Source organism: Bombina bombina, chromosome 4 (assembly GCF_027579735.1).
Source record: "Bombina bombina isolate aBomBom1 chromosome 4, aBomBom1.pri, whole genome shotgun sequence".
Taxonomy (NCBI): domain Eukaryota; kingdom Metazoa; phylum Chordata; class Amphibia; order Anura; family Bombinatoridae; genus Bombina; species Bombina bombina.
The window spans coordinates 679,989,374-680,006,730 of NC_069502.1; the positions used below are offsets into that span (position 1 = coordinate 679,989,374).

At 37.1% G+C, this 17,357-nt stretch overlaps 1 protein-coding gene across 1 annotated transcript in view; it reads right to left on the reverse strand.

The window, feature by feature from the left end:
• The window catches only part of SLC35F3 (solute carrier family 35 member F3), a 417,616-nt gene that overhangs the window by 157,806 nt on the left and 242,453 nt on the right, over window positions 1–17,357 (reverse strand). Inside the window, exon 3 of the mRNA XM_053712171.1 lies at window positions 5,784–6,108. Coding sequence (XP_053568146.1) covers window positions 5,784–6,108 — 325 coding nt within the window. The remainder of the gene's footprint in view (window positions 1–5,783; window positions 6,109–17,357) is intronic.

The following is a 17,357-nucleotide window of genomic DNA, read 5'->3' on the forward strand; positions in this document are numbered from 1 at the left end:
ACCTGTTTAAAAACAATCATTACAGGAGGGTTTATTCAACAAATCTTAAGCGTTAAGGGCACTTAATCATAGATGACATCATTAGTGTACAACTCTTAAGCCGTAACCACCAATCACTCAATAAAAATAAAACAAGTGTTTTTAACTCCTTCCATGTTAAAAACAAACTGACATTTCAAATGAGCCCTAAACTCTGCCATAATGTGTCTAAAAATCCTCTTTCAGAAGTGTGGTGCGCATGTGCAATTAGCAGCCTTATCACAAAAAACAATGGAAAACCCTTCCATATCTGCTAATTCTGATCACAGGGTATCCTAGGGAAGCTTTTATAAACATTTGTCTTATGACTGCACAAGTCGTGTGTAAATAAATTCAGTGAGAAACCCAAAGTTTGTGAAAAAGTTGACAATTTTTTTTTTATGTATCATATTTTGCATACATCTGATGGCCAGATGGTGTAACAAAATATACCAAAATGGGCATAGATCAATACTTTTGGTTGTCTACTTTAAAAAAATAAAATAAAAAAATATATATATATATATATATATATATATATATATATATATATATATGTATGTATATATGTATGTATATATGTGCATGTATATATATGTAGGGATCAATTTTGTTAATTTGGGCAGTTCTGCTATACCAAATGAGTTACCCCATTCACAATTTTAGAACATGATATACCAGTAGCGGACCTACTCAACTGAGGCCCTGGTGCAAAACTTTTTTGGGACTGCCAAAGAGGTAACTGTATAGAGATTTTTGAGTATAGATAGCTACACCTGCAAACTGAACTATTAAAAGGCTGACCTGAGGGGCGGAGCTAACAGCCAAAGTGGATGGCTGCACTTTTACAGAGCTCCCGACTCAAGACCTACAAAAAGGGACCTATTAACTTTGATTGCTTCAGGTTAGCAAATTAGGTAAAGTCCCAACTAGAGGTGATACGGTATGAATGAGTTTGGGAGCATACAAAAGCCTTTTTTATTCTTTATAAGACAAGATACAGAGCACGGTCAATCTACGCAGTGATCATGGAGTCAGAGACACTAAAGATGGTGGCTTAAGCTACAAAAAGATCTGTGAAGAGGGATTACCGGAACAGACAGGAGCGATCATGACAGAGAAGAAGGTTGAGCTGCAGCCGACAATGTACTCAGCACCCTTTTTCTGGAAGGCCCACACTCTTTATGCACGCAGCACACAAAAAGCACTGTAAAGGAGCAGGACCAGAATGGATATGTGAAAAAGTAAGTTCGCAACTTTACCTCCCGAGCATACAAGTGGGTGACAGGGATAAATGCCAAGACTGCTTTGAAAGCAGAGTATAGCAGGTCTATGCAAAAACAAATAATTGGAGATCAATAAACGATTAACGCTCGTTCCAATCAGTCCCACAGAGGGCTGGACATTCATAAAAAGTTGGTCTCTGGGGCCCCATGTGTAACAATAAAACCGCATTCTGAGAGTCGCGAGTCGCCATCTTTTACAGAAGAACGCTCTGCATAGCTCGGGCCCATAACAATCATCTTTGTGGCCAACAGAAAATAAAGTTGAGATCTACAGATATGGAGTCTATAACTCTCCTCTTGCGTAAACTATCCAAACGCCTGGACAGACATCATACCTCTTGTGTAGGGATATTGAAGGCTGCGGTTAGCTCACCACGGGATGAAGTGCCTGCAGAGGCTTTGCAAGTATCTTACAATAATTGCTACAGTGATGTGGGATCTCGGCGTCAACCGCCCATTAGGGTAGGTACACTACATGCCTATACAGTAATAAGTGGAGGGGAGAATCGGTTCCTAAACAAAAGAAGGAAATGCTGGCAGTTACATCTGCAAACACAGAGGTGTTCATGGAGTTACGAGCTCTGAGTGAATTACCTAAACCGCCTAAAAATCCTCTATCGCCCGGTGACTGAAGCGTTCAACTCACAGCGCGATGAGGGTCCCCGGTGCAAACAATGGATGTCTGTTGTGGATCACATACAGCCAATATGGAACGTTTACAAACTGCTTTATTCGCTTTCTATTGCATCTGGTGTGGGATATACTCAGAAAAGCGGTATTGGCTGACATTAATAATTAAAATACTTAGGAATGTGCCCATACTGCAACAAGTTTCCTGTTTATTCTTCAATTTTTAATGTTGTTTGGTGATGCATTTTAACCCCCTTATCGTGTTTTTTTTTTTGTCTTTAATTCTTATGATGTATGGGGAAATAGAGTAATAGCTAGTTAAAGGGCCACAGAACCCAAAATCTTTCATGATTCAGATAGAACATACAAATTTAAACAACATTACAATTTACTTCTATTATTTATTTTGCTTCATTTTTGAGATATCCTTATTTGAAGAAAAAGCAATGCACATGGGTGAGCCAATCACATGAGACTTCTATGTGCAGCAACCAATCAGCAGCTACTGAGCATATCTAGATATGCTTTTCAGCAAAGAATATCAAGAGAATAAAACAAATTTGATAATAGAAGTTAATTAGAAAGATGTTTAAAAATGCATTCTCTTTCTAAATCATGAAATAAAAAATGTGGGTATCATGGCCCTTTAACTGCAAACATGCGCTTGGTAATCTAGCTCTTTTTCCTTTACAAGTTTTGTTATACTTTGTTTGTTTGTAACATGGGTAATCTTAGTATGTACTTGATAGTCTAGCTTATATTTACATAACATGAAGAGGCTGCAGCTGGATCACAGAGTAAGCAATTAGGTTAAGTTTACATATCTGATACACAAGTGGGCTATAGTGCTTATATTGTAGACAGATAGTAAGTGTAACTAGTTGTTGTGGTTGATGGCATAAGCTAGTTTGTACTAAAATATTTTATGCTTGTGGGGCGCTGTTGGCGGCCGCGATGGCGTCCTATAAATCATGCCTAAAATAACTAAACATTACTACACCAATTTCAGTCCCCACACTTCCTCAGGGTCCAAAATAGTTAGTCTCGTTTATGGTCAGTGTTTATATACAATCATAGTCATATGACATTACTTTATATATTACATAAGCAGCTATATATATCAATTATTAGGATGTTTAATACGCCTATGCTATCTATGTTTAGAGACAATTTTTACTATACTGTTTTTGGTGTGCTGTATTAATCCCACCCTCTACGTACCATCATTGGGATGGCATTATTGCTTTGTAGGAGGTCTAGCTTTAGCTATTTACCACTGCCTAATGCCAAGACCGAAGCCTTACGCTATTTAGCAATGTGTTCCCTTCACTTGTTATGATACTATGGATATAGGTGGAGTTTGTAATATATGCTATCTTATATCAGGGTATCCAAGGATTAATAATGTCAGTGTGTAGTCATTTTATATATACAATATCAATGTCGCATTTAAGACACATATGTTGTATGTATGATGCCCATGCTCTATAATTTTCAATCTCATACCGCAGATACTTGCCGTCTTGGAAGGCTCTGTTTCCCCATTCCCCCCCCCCCCTCCTCATCAGTACTCACCCAGTTTGGTGAATCGTCTGGTGGTATTGGCCCGCTGTTTAATGTTAATACTTTAATTAATATTATATAATTCACAGCCCCCCCCTTATTCAATTTTAAGTGGCGTATTACTCCAAGGTAGGTGAATATTTCATTTTTACACCTATTTAGCTATTTCATAATATATTTACAGTGTTTAGGGGGTGATACTATTTTCCCAGTAGTAAGGCTGGGTTATTTAGAAAGCGGCTTTGGTCCGCTATTCCAAACTTTTCTTGGTAACACATTGTTGGACACTGTTATGTAGGTGGTTTTAGAACAGAGATTTATGCTTATATAAACTATAACGTTTAGGCTACCTAAGTATATCACTTTAATATGCTAAATGGGCTAAAATATATCTTGACAAGTACATTTAAAATATTATGATTATGAGTTGTTAGCCATATTTTCTAATGTGTATTTGAGTTAAAATAGGTATAGAGATGTACATCAATGCAGAAATTGAGAGGTTGTAATGTGTGGCACATTACATACAGTATGCATATCTCTTATGTAATCTCGTTTACTTGTATTCTGACGTGTTTCTGTTGACATATTGTATGTATATGATACCTTAATATAAATAAATATAAAAAAAAGGCTCACCTGACCTGTATAAGGATTGTAAACATTCTGCACAAGTCTATTTATTAACTGATTGCTATGGGGCCCCCCAGCCCTTGGGCCCCAGTGCCACTGCACCTGCACCACCAATGATAGTTCCGCCCTCGGGGGATATATAACTGCAGATAAAAACCTTGAAGTTATCAAAAATGCTAAATTATTTATGTGCGGTCTTAGCTGAATCTGTGGATGCCAATGAACAATGTTTGAGATTTTATTTACAGTTAGAAAGTTACAAGATTTTGGTGAACATATTTGATATACTTTTTTTCGGGTAAATTTATATATATGTGTGTGTGTGTTTCAATGGTAAATAAAAAAAAATATAAAGGCTTTACTGTATTTCTGTTTAAATTGAGTGATAGCATAAATGCTAAAAATGATCTGGTCCTTAAGGGGTTAAACTCTGCAGCTGGTATAAAAAGTAAGTGGGAACACATTGAGGGGAGACCTATTTTACTGCAAACTGCCCCCTTTAAATATCTGAACTTCCCATGTAGAAAACAATGGAAACATTGTCTAATTTTAATATACGTTGAGTATGTTATCCATTTCAACGTTCTATTTTTTAGCTGTAATGGAAAATAGCAACTCCACAAATAAATCTAATTTTAGTTATTATATATACTGTAATATGGCTCAAATGTGATATGTTGGATACCTTTACTTTAAGCTTCACTTTGCATAGATTGAAAGTTTTGAAAAATATACAAAGGTAGTTTCCCTTTTCAGAAAACTGATAAATTGCAGCTTTTTAGGATGTAAATATTTTGATCAGTTAACTTGAATCTAACCTAAAGGGACTATATGATTCAGATAGAGAATCCAATTTTAAATAACTTCAATTTATATTATCAAATTTGCTTAATTCCCTTGGTATCCTTTGTTTAAGAGCAGCTATAATCTATTGGGAACGAAATGAACATCTGATCTAGTGAATCAATGACAAGAGGCATATATGAACAGCCACCAACCAGCAGTTAGCTCCAAGTAGTGCCTTACTACCTTTGCTTTTCAATAAAGGAATGAGAATAGAGAAAATTTGATAATAGAAGAAAATTAGAAAGTTGTTTAAAATTGCATGTTATATCTGAATCATGAAAGAAACATTTTGAGTTTGATGACCTTTTAAATCACCCTCTTATTAAAGGGACATTAAACACTTTGAGGTGGTAATATAAAATGATAAATTGTATATAATAAAACAACTCTGCAATATACTTTCATTATTTATTTTGTCCTCTTTGCCTGTAATTCCATTCTGAAATTGTGAGCTTTTCAGTTCCTGTTAGAAATGGAAGTGCAGAACACTGTTAAATCCAGCACAACCATTGGCTGCACACTCTAGTGACCTATGTATAACTGTCCCTAATTGGCCACAGTAGAGAAGGTAACACAAGTTACAACATGGCAGCTCCCAGTGTTTTATTGACACTAAAACTTTACACTTATTTTGTCACTTTTTAAACAACTAATGAAACTTTAAAAATACATCTACATGTTAGTCATGGACTAATCTTTTCTTTGAATGCATCATTCTATCTAGCATGTATTTAGCATTTAATGTCCCTTTAAAGTAAATGAGAGCAATAATAAAACAGAATAAAATGAAAGAAAAAAATAACTTACCGGTATCTTTCTTTTGGAGACTGCTTTTCATCTGCTTTTAAAACATGTCCAATATAATAAAGAGGAAAAAACAAAAAGTTCCAATTTGTGGCAAACCACGTAAGCGTGAATGGTGCATCGAATTTGCTAAATGTAGATTTTGCAAGTTGGGTTGACCCGGACCAAGAAGAGCAAACACAAAGGATTATAGCAATTCCCCACAAAAATCTTTTTAGCTGCGCTACTGAACATCTCCAGCAACATTGATTCGCTAATCCACTTGTATCGGCAGCACCACGCATCTGCGCTTCAATGCGAGCCGGAGATTCCTGAGAATGATCATCCGCTGTGGAAACAAAAATACAGATCCACTCAATTATTTTCTGTCAAGTTTTCACAAAATGAATTCTAAGGGGTATATTTATTAAAATGCGAGCCATCATGAATGATACGATGTAGCCTATCATGTCCGCTGCACATCGATAAATGCTGACAGAATTCTTGTGAACTGCAGGTGCAATGCCGCCCCCTGCAGATTTGCGGCCAATAGGCCGCTAGCAGGGGGTGTCAATCAACCCGATCATATGCGAGCGGGTTGATTTCTGTCCGCGGACTCAGAGCATGCGGACAAATTATGGAGCAGCAGTCTTTAGAAACAAGGGGCATCAAGCTCAAGCTTGATATATCGGCCGCTAATACTCAGTTGGGATTACACCTGATAGGGTTTTTTTATTATTATTATAATGAATTCAGCTATTCAGAACAGCCCTACTATTAACTCTATTATGTCTCCCACATTCTTTCTGGCCCTGTTCACTTAACACCGTAACGGCCGAAGATGTTCCAGGCACGTCCTACAAAAAGTGTCAGTGACCAAGGACGTGCCTGGCACGTCCTCTGTAGTTTCAAGCACTGAAAGCGATCCTGATCGCTTCCAGATGCTTTCAGGGTATTGCAGTGATGCAATACCCTTTTTAAGCACACCAATGCAGAGAGGGCCACTCTTTGACCCTCTCTGCATTGGCCAGCGATGATGCAGATTGTTGGTGGCATGGGAGGGATACAAGGGAGGGGGGTGGGCGGCCCATTGCTGGTTCACTTCCTCTCAGCTGGGATCCAGTTGCGGCAGTGTGTCGAGGTCATCTGGAGTGCGCAAGGGGGCGGAAGCGCACGCGCTACTTAGTATATAGTCCAGTATAGTGACTATAGTATACCATGAAGGAGGGAAAGGGAAAAATAAAGTCTACATAATTGGAAAAGGGATCTGGGAAGGGGAGGGTGTAGTGTATTGAGGGGGGCAGCTATACTACAGAAAAATGGGGTATTATTATAAAACAAAACAATTTTGACCAAACTGGGTACTGGCAAACAGCTGCCTGTACCCAAGATGGCGGCAAATAGGTAGAGGGGGAAGGTTTAGATAGCTGCTTGGGGGGGATCAGGGAGGTTGGGGGCTAAGGGGGATCCAACTAAGCATTTTATTTATAAAAAATAAAAACAAACTATAAAAATAAAAATCCTTTTATTTTAGTACTGGCAGACTTTATGCAGTACTTAAGATGGCTGTGACAATTGTGAGGTGGGGGAGGAAGGAGAGGGGTCAGGGAGAGATCAGGGGGTGTGATGTGTCAGGTGGAAGGCTGATCTCTACACTAAAGCTAAAATTAACCCTACAAGCTACCTAATTAATCCCTTCACTGCTGGGTATAATACAAGTGTGGTGCGCAGCGGCATTCAGCGGCCTAATTACCAAAAAACAACACCAAAGCCATATGTCTATTTCTGAACAAAGGGGATCCCAGAGAAGCATTTACAACCATTTGTTCCATAATTGCACAAGCTGTTTATAAATAATTTCAGAGATAAACCTAAAGTTAGGGAAAAAGTTAACCATTTTTTTTTATTTATCCGCATTTGCCGGTGAAATGGTGGCATGAAATATACCAAAATATGCCGAGATCAATACTTTGGGTTGTCTACTAAAAAATATATATATATACATGTGAAGGGTTATTCAGGGATTCCTGACAGATATCAGTGTTACAATGTAACTATCGCTAATTTTGGGGAAAAAAATGGATTGGAAATAGTTAAGTGCTACTTGTACTTATTGCCCTATATTTTTAAAAAAAGCAAAGAACATGTAAACATTAGATGTTTCTAAACTCAGGACAAAATTTTGAAATTATTTAGCATGCAAGTTTTTTGGTGGTTGTAGATGCGTAAGAGATTTTTGAGATTTTTCCAGTTCCTGATGCTATTTCTGATATGATTTCTAAGGAATGGAATAGGCCTGGTACTTCTTTTATTCCTTCTTCAAGGTTTAAAAAAAATTGTATCCTTTGCCAGCAGTTACTTTAGAGCTTTGGGAAAAGATCCCCAAAGTTGATGGGGCAATCTCTACTCTTGCTAAACGTACTACTATTCCTACGGAAGATAGTACTTCTTTTAAAGATCCTTTAGATAGGAAACTTGAATCTTATCTAAGGAAGGCTTATTTATATTCAGGTCATCTTTTCAGGCCTGCAATTTCTTTGGCTGATGTTTCAGCTGCTTCAACTTTTTGTTTGGAAACTTTATTAGCATGTTGAAGCAAGTGAACAATGCTAGACAAATCATAATCCAATACTGGTTGCGCTAATTTTATTTGTGATGCCATTTTTTATATCAAAATTTATGTTAAATCTATGTCTTTAGCTATTTTAGCTAGACATGCTGACATAACTTCTAAGTCCAGATTGCTATCTCTTTCTTTCCAAGGTAATAAGTTATTTAACTATTAAATAAGGATGCATATCTTCATATTCCGATTCATCCAGAACACTATCAGTTCCTGAGATTCTCTTTTCTAGACAAGCATTACCAATTTGTTGCTCTTCCTTTTGGCCTAGCGACAACTCCAAGAATCTTTCTTTCATGTAATTAGCAAGAGTCCATGAGCTAGTGACGTATGGGATATACAATCCTACCAGGAGGGGCAAAGTTTCCCAAACCTCAAAATGCCTATAAATACACCCCTCACCACACCCACAATTCAGTTTTACAAACTTTGCCTCCTATGGAGGTGGTAAAGTAAGTTTGTGTTAAGATTTCTACGTTGACATGCGCTTCTCAGCATTTTGAAGCCCGATTCCTCTGAGTACAGCGAATTGAATGCAATGATTTTCCTAACGGGTGTCTTTTTCATAGGTTCTCTGTTATCGGTCGTAGAGATTCATCTCCTACCTCCCTTTTCAGATCGACGATATTCTCTCATATTGCATTACCTCTATTGATAACTGTTTCAGTACTGGTTTGGCTATCTGCTATATGTGGATGGGTGTCTTTTGGTAAGTATGTTTATTGCTTAAGACACCTCAGCTATGGTTTGGCACTTATTGTACTTATATTTGCCTTGAGTCAGGTTCATGTATTTCCTAGTGCAGATTGTCAGTTTCATATTTGGGGAAAGTAAAATTAAGAAATATTTCTTTCATGTAATTAGCAAGAGTCCATGAGCTAGTGACGTATGGGATATACATTCCTACCGGGAGGGGCAAAGTTTCCCAAACCTCAAAATGCCTATAAATACACCTCTCACCACACCCACAAATCAGTTTTACAAACTTTGCCTCCTGTGGAGGTGGTGAAGTAAGTTTGTGCTAGATTCTACGTTGATATGCGCTCCGCAGCAGGTTGGAGCCCGGTTTTCCTCTCAGCGTGCAGTGAATGTCAGAGGGATGTGAAGAGTATTGCCTATTTGAATTCAATGATCTCCTTCTATGGGGTCTATTTCATAGGTTCTCTGTTATCGGTCGTAGAGATTCATCTCTTACCTCCCTTTTCAGATCGACGATATACTCTTATATATACCATTACCTCTACTGATTCTCGTTTCAGTACTGGTTTGGCTTTCTACTACATGTAGATGAGTGTCCTGGGGTAAGTAAGTCTTATTTTCTGTGAGACACTAAGCTATGGTTGGGCACTTTTATATAAAGTTCTAAATATATGTGTTTAAACATTTATTTGCCTTGATTCAGGATGTTCAACGTTCCTTATTTTCAGACAGTCAGTTTCATATTTGGGATAATGCATATGGATAATTCAATTTTTTCTTACCTTAAAATTTGACTTTTTTTCCTGTGGGCTGTTAGGCTCGCGGGGGCTGAAAATGCTTCATTTTATTGCGTCATTCTTGGCGCGGACTTTCTTGGCGCAAAAATGTTCTTGTCATTTCCAGCGTCATACGTGTCGCCGGAAGTTGCGTCATTTTTTTGACGTTTTTGTGCCAAAAAATGTCGGCGTTACCGGATGTGGCGCCATTTTTGGCGCCAAAAGCATTTAGGCGCCAAATAATGTGGGCGGCTTTTTTGGCGCTAAAAAATTCTAGCGTCATTGTTGTCTCCACAATATTTAAGTCTCATTATTTATTGCTTCTGGTTGCTAGAAGCTTGTTCATTGGCATTTTTTTCCCATTCCTGAAACTGTCATTTAAGGAATTTGATCAATTTTGCTTTATATGTTGTTTTTTCTATTACATATTGCAAGATGTCTCAAATGGACTCTGAATCAGAAGCCACTTTTGGAAAAACGCTTAACTGAGTTTCAGTTCTACCAAAGCTAAGTTCATTTATTTTAAATGTTATAAATGTTTATCTTTAGCTATGGTTTGTAATAAGATATTATGTTATACTTTTACTTGCGGAATACATTAGTATTTATGCTTTATATATTTTCTTTTCTTACAAGAAATATTTAGAAGACTTATAAGAAATATTTTTCTGATTCTATGTTAAAGGCTTTGTCTGACTTCGTGCCTTCTAATAAAATTTTTAGGTCTTTTTCACTTCTTTTTTAATTATTGAAGTTTCAAATGACCAACAACATACTGATTTATCCTTCTCTGATGATGTTTTTTTCAGAAATTTTCTTCATCAGATATTGACACTAACAAATCTACTTTTTTATTATTTTTCAATTATTAAAGTACATTTGTTCTTTGTTGAAAAGGTGTTGATTATTTTGGATATTAAGGTAACTAGTTCTTTAAGACTAGCTGACATTATTTCTGCCTATTTATTTCTTTAGAGGTTTTCTTTCCAATTCCCTATACTAGGGAATGGAATAGGCTGAGAATTTTCTTTTATTCCTTCTTTAAAAAGGTTTTAAACTATATTCTTTGCCAGCAGTTAAACTCAATTTGGAGGGTTCTCCAATTTATTGGGGCTATCTCTAATTCTACTAATTATGCTATTGTTTCTATAGCAAAATAGTATTTATTTTCCTTTAGATGGTTGTATCTTATTTATGGAAAATTATTTAGTTTCAGGTACTTTTCTTGGTCCTGTGATTTATTTGGATATTGCAATTGCTTCATTTTCTCTGTTTACTTTAAGATCAAGTATCAGATTATGATTTATTTTAGCATTGTTAAAGGGACAACATTTACTAGACTATGTGCTGTTGCATTTGTCTTGTTGTTTTGCATTTATTGATTATGCAAGTCCACTGTATTGGCTGGTCCTTTAAACTGGACTACCATGCTAATAATTTCATTTGTGTCTTCATTTTATTGAATATTTTCGCAAATGAGGGTTAATCTATGTCTTTAGCTTTTTTAGCTAGAAGAATTTTGTGATTTTTAAAAAAAAAATAAAAAAAATCCATATTTCCTTTGTTCTAAGATAATCAATTAATTGTTTTATAATTGGATTCAATTCTTAACTGTTACTCTGGGCTTCAAGGTTGAGTTCTAAGACTAAAACTTTAAGCTTATACTAGTTTGGTTGTTCTTATTAAGGAACAAATTCCTGAGTTCTTTCCCAAGTAACATGTCTATAATTGGAGTTCGAAATCAGCTCCCTAATTTTGCGATGTACGTGTCGTATTCCAGCTTGGCTGGTAAGGGGCAGGTTAAGGCTTCTTTGAAATTTATTTTGTCCAAATTTCTTTGATTTTATTCCAGCAAAGCTAACATTTTCTTTAACTGTGTTTCTGTCCTATATATTTTGGGTACTGTTGGAGCATGGCTGGGCACCCATGGGGTTCAAGCGCTGCTCAGACCTGGAATCTTCTGGGGTATTTCTTCCAGTTTCTTTTGAGGAACCGGGTTTTGGAGTTTTATTCAAACTATTTTGCCTTTTTATGGTCTTTGATAGCATTATTTGTTTTCATTAGATACAATAAATGCATATTTTCATTTTTCTTTTTTCATTCAGATTATATTCTGAGGATGCGGAATCTCATATGATTCACTTACTCTTCAGGACATAGTTAGAGGATCTTCTTTTCTAAAGCTCTTGATTCCTCACACAAGGGTCACCTTTTTTAGGTTTCCAGATAGTTTGTGTCATTGTCCTTGTCTCTATCAGACAAGGGATAATGTTATTGGGTTCCGTCTATCGGTACCTTTAGTCTCTATTATTTCCTTCAGTTGCTATATATGCATAGAAGTTTTAGGTCTTATGACCACAGCATTGGATTCAATTCCCTTTGCTCATTTTCTCTAGAAAGAACCTTTCCAGTCTTTTATAAGTGTTGTTTCTTCAAGAACATGGTTGGAGGATCAATTTACCTACAAGTTCGTTTGATTCCTCAGACAAGGGTAACCTTTTTAGGTTTCCTGATAGATTCAGTGTTCTTGATTCTGTCTCTGACGGACAAGAGGCGTCTGAAATTGGTTTCAGCTTATCGAAACCTTCAGTCTCAATCATTCCCTTCGGTAGCCTTATGCATGGAAATTCTAGGTCTTATGACTGCTGCATTGGACGTGATTCCCTTTGCTTGTTTTCACATGCAACCTCTTCAGCTCTGTATGCTGAACCAGTGGTGCAGGTATTATACAAAGATATCTCAATTAATATCTTTAAAACCGATTGTTCGACACTCTCTGACGTGGTGGACAGATCACCATCGTTTAGTTCAGGGGGCTTCTTTTTGTTCCTCCAACCTAGACTGTGATCTCAACAGATGCAAATCTGACAGGTTGGGGAGCTGTATGGGGGTTTCTGACAGCACAAGGGGTTTGGGAATCTCAGGAGGTGAGATTACCAATCAACATTTTTGGAACTCCGTGCAATTTTCAGAGCTCTTCAGTCGTGGCCTCTTCTAAAGAGAGAGTCGTTCATTTGTTTCTAGACGGACGATGTCACAACCGTGGCATATGTGAATCATCAAGGAGGAACTCACAGTCCTCTGGCTATGAAAGAAGTCTCTCGAATACTTGTATGGGCGGAATCCAGCTCCTGTCTAATTTCTGCGGTTCATATACCAGGTATAGACAATTGGGAAGCGGATTATCTCAGTCGCCAAACACTACATCCGGGCGAATGGTTTCTTCACCCAGAGGTATTTCTTCAGATTGTTCAAATATGGGGACTTCCAGAAATAGATCTGATGGCTTCTCATCTAAACAAGAAGCTTCCCAGGTATCTGTCCAGATCCAGGGATCCTCAGGCGGAAGCAGTGGATGCATTGTCACTTCCTTGGAAGTATCATCCTGCTTATATCTTTCCGCCTATAGTTCTTTTTCCAAGATTCTAAAGGAACGTTCGTTTATTCTGCTGGTGGCTCCAGCATGGCCTCACAGGTTTTGGTATGCGGATCTTGTCCGGATGGCCACTTGCCAACCGTGGACTCTTCCATTAAGACCAGACCTTCTATCACAAGGTCCTTTTTTCCATCAAGTTCTCAAATCCTTAAATTTGAAGGTATGGAGATTGAACGCTTGATTCTCAATCATAGAGGTTTCTCTGACTCTGTGATTAATACTATGTTACAGGCTCGTAAAACCGTATCTAGGAAGATATATTATCTAGTCTGGAAGATTTTCATTTCTTGGTGTTTTTCTCATCATTTTTCTTGGCATTCTTTCAGAATTCCTAGAATTTTACAGTTTCTTCAGGATGGTTTGGATAAGGTTTGTCTGCAAGTTCCTTGAAAGGTCAAATCTCTGCTCTTTCTGTTCTTTTTCACAGAAAGATTGCTAGTCTTCCTGATATTCATTGTTTTGTACAAGCTTTGGCTCGTATAAAACCTGTTAAGTCAATCTCTCCTCCTTGGAGTTTGAATTTGGTTCTGGGGGCTCTTCAAGCTCCTCCGTTTGAACCTATGCATTCGCTGGACATTTAATTACTTTCTTGGAAAGTTTTGTTTCTTTTGGCCATCTCTTCTGCTAGAAGAGTTTCTGAATTATCTGCTCTTTCTTGTGAGTCTCCTTTTCTGATTTTTCATCAGGATAAGGCGGTGTTGCGAACTTCTTTTAAATTTTTACCTAAAGTTGTGAATTCTAACAACATTAGTAGAGAAATTGTGTTTCCTTCATTGTGTCCTAATCCTAAGAATTCTAAGGAAAACTTGTTGCATTCTTTGGATGTAGTTAGAGCTTTGAAATATTATGTTGAAGCTACTAAGGATTTCCGAAAGACTTCTAGTCTATTTGTTATCTTTTCCGGTTCTAGGAAAGGTCAGAAGGCTTCTGCCATTTCTTTGGCATCTTGGTTAAAATCTTTGTTTCATCATGCCTATGTCGAGTCGGGTAAAACTCCGCCTCAAAGGATTACAGCTCATTCTACTAGGTCAGTTTCTACTTCCTGGGCGTATAGGAATGAAGCTTCAGTTGATCAGATTTGCAAAGCAGCCACTTGGTCTTCTTTGCATACTTTTACTAAATTCTACCATTTTGATGTGTTTTCTTCTTCTGAAGCAGTTTTTGGTAGAAAAGTACTTCAGGCAGCTGTTTCAGTTTGATTCTTCTGCTTATAATTTCAGTTTTTTTCATTATAAGATTTAAACTTTATTTTGGGTGTGGATTTTTTTCAGCGGAATTGGCTGTCTTTATTTTATCCCTCCCTCTCTAGTGACTCTTGCGTGGAAAGATCCACATCTTGGGTAGTCATTATCCCATACGTCACTAGCTCATGGACTCTTGCTAATTACATGAAAGAAAACATAATTTATGTAAGAACTTACCTGATAAATTCATTTCTTTCATATTAGCAAGAGTCCATGAGGCCCACCCTTTTGTGATGGTTATGATTTTTTTTGTATAAAGCACAATTATTCCAATTCCTTATTTTTTATGCTTTCGAACTTTTTTCTTATCACCCCACTTCTTGGCTATATGTTAAACTGATTTGTGGGTGTGGTGAGGGGTGTATTTATAGGCATTTTGAGGTTTGGGAAACTTTGCCCCTCCTGGTAGGAATGTATATCCCATACGTCACTAGCTCATGGACTCTTGCTAATATGAAAGAAATGAATTTATCAGGTAAGTTCTTACATAAATTATGTTTTTTCTTACCTGCGGTTTAGTCTTTTTTCAATTGATTACTTTGTTTCAAATTGCGGGCTGGATTAGGCTCGTGGGTGTGCCAAATGCTACACTTTATTGCGTCATTCTTGGCGCAACAATTTTTTGGCGCAAGGAAGCACGTCAGTTGACGCAAATTCATCACTTCTGGCGTCGTAGTTGACGCTGAGTTGTTCACACAGGGTTGCGTCGTTAGTGACGCGAGTGTGTCATTTCCAGAAATGGTTGGTGCCCAAAAAATTTCAGTTACGTTGTGCGTCATACTTGGCGCCAAACTTTTTTCATTTTTTATTACCCCATTGCTGTTTGCCTCTTGCCTTTGTCTATGTCAGAGGGCTATGCTATTTGCATTTTTTCCCCATTCCTGAAACTGTCATATAAGGAAATTGATAATTTTGCTTTATATGTTGTTTTTTCTTTTACATTTTGCAAGATGTCTCAATCTGATCCTGCCGCAGAAGTATCTGTTGAAACTTTGCTGCCTGACATTGGTTCTACCAAAGCTAAGTGCATTTGTTGTAAAATTGTGGAGATTATATCTCCTAATGTCATTTGTATTAGTATGTATGATATACCTATGAATTTTAAAGAATTTGTTTCTGATTCTATTCTGACGGCTTTGTCTGCATTTCCACCTTCTAATAAACGTAAAAGGTCTTTTAAAACTTCTCATAAAGTTGATGAATTTTCAAATGACCGACAACATAATGAATTATCCATCTTTAATGAGGATATATCTGATTCAGAAGATCCTTCCTCAGATATTAACATTGACAAATCTACTTATTTATTTAAAATGGAGTATATGCGTTCTTTGTTAAAAGAAGTGTTAATTACTTTGGATATTGAGAAAGCTAGTCCTCTTGATATTAAAACCAGTAAACGTTTAAATTCTGTTTTTAAACCTCCTGTGGTTACTCCAGAGATTTTTCCTATTCCTGATTTTATTTCTGATATGATTTCTAAGGAATGGAATAAGCCGGGTACTCCTTTTAATTCTTCTGCAAGGTTTAAAAAAAATGTATCCTTTACCAGCAGTTTCAATAGAGTTTTGGGAAAAGATCCCCAAAGTTGATGGGGCTATTTCTACTCTTGCTAAACGAACCACTATTCCTATGGAAAATAGTACTTCCTTTAAAGATCCTTTAGATAGGAAGCTTGAATCTTATCTAAGGAAAGCCTATTTATATTCAGGTCATTTCCTTAGGCCTGCAATTTCTTTGGCTGATGTTGCAGCTGCTTCAACTTTTTGGACAAGAATTGGATTCTGACTTATATAACATTGTTCGTTTACTGCAACATGCTAATCATTTTATTTGTGATGCTATTTTTTATATTATCAAAATTGATGTTAGATCCATGTCTTTAGCTATTTTAGCTAGAAGAGCTTTGTGGCTTAAATCTTGGAATGCTGATATGACATCTAAGTCTAGATTGCTATCTCTCTCTTTCCAAGGTAATAATTTATTTGGTTCTCAGTTGGATTCTATTATTTCAACTGTTACTGGGGGAAAGGGAGTTTTTTTGCCTCAGGATAAAAAACCTAAGGGTAAATCTAAAGCTTCTAATTGTTTTTCGTTCCTTTCATCAAAATAAGGAACAAAAACCTAATCTTTCCCCCAAGGAATCTGTTTCCAATTGGAAGCCTTCCTCAAATTGGAATAAATCCAAGCCTTTTAAGAAACCAAAGTCATCTCCTAAGTCCGCATGAAGGTGCAGCCCTCATTCCAGCTCAGCTGGTAGGGGGCAGATTAAGGTTTTTTGCTCCTTTTCACATGAGACCTCTCCAGCTTTGTATGCTGAATCAATGGTGCCGGGATTATACAAAGATAACACAATTAATATCCTTAAATCCCATTGTTCGACACACTCGGACGTGGTGGTTAAATCACCAACATTTAGTTCAAGGGGCCTCTTTTGTTCAGCCAACCTGGACTGTGATTACAACAGATGCAAGTCTTTCAGGTTGGGAAGATGTCTGGGGATCTCTGACAGCACAAGGAGTTTGGAAGTCTCAAGAGGCGAGATTACCAATTAATATTTTAGAACTCTGTGGAATTCACAGAGCTCTTCAGTTTTGGCCTCTGTTGAAGAGAGAACAGTTCATTTGTTTTTAGACAGTGGTGTGCACCAAGCGCCTACTAGAAAAGAGACAGTTAGCTTTGATATATTGACACTTAGTTGTCATTTATGTAAATGTCGAATTAATGGAAAGTATATCAAAGCGCCAACTTGACTGAGGCTGGGTCTGGACCGATTACAATGTCAATTTTTACATAAACATGTTATTATTTCAAATGCAA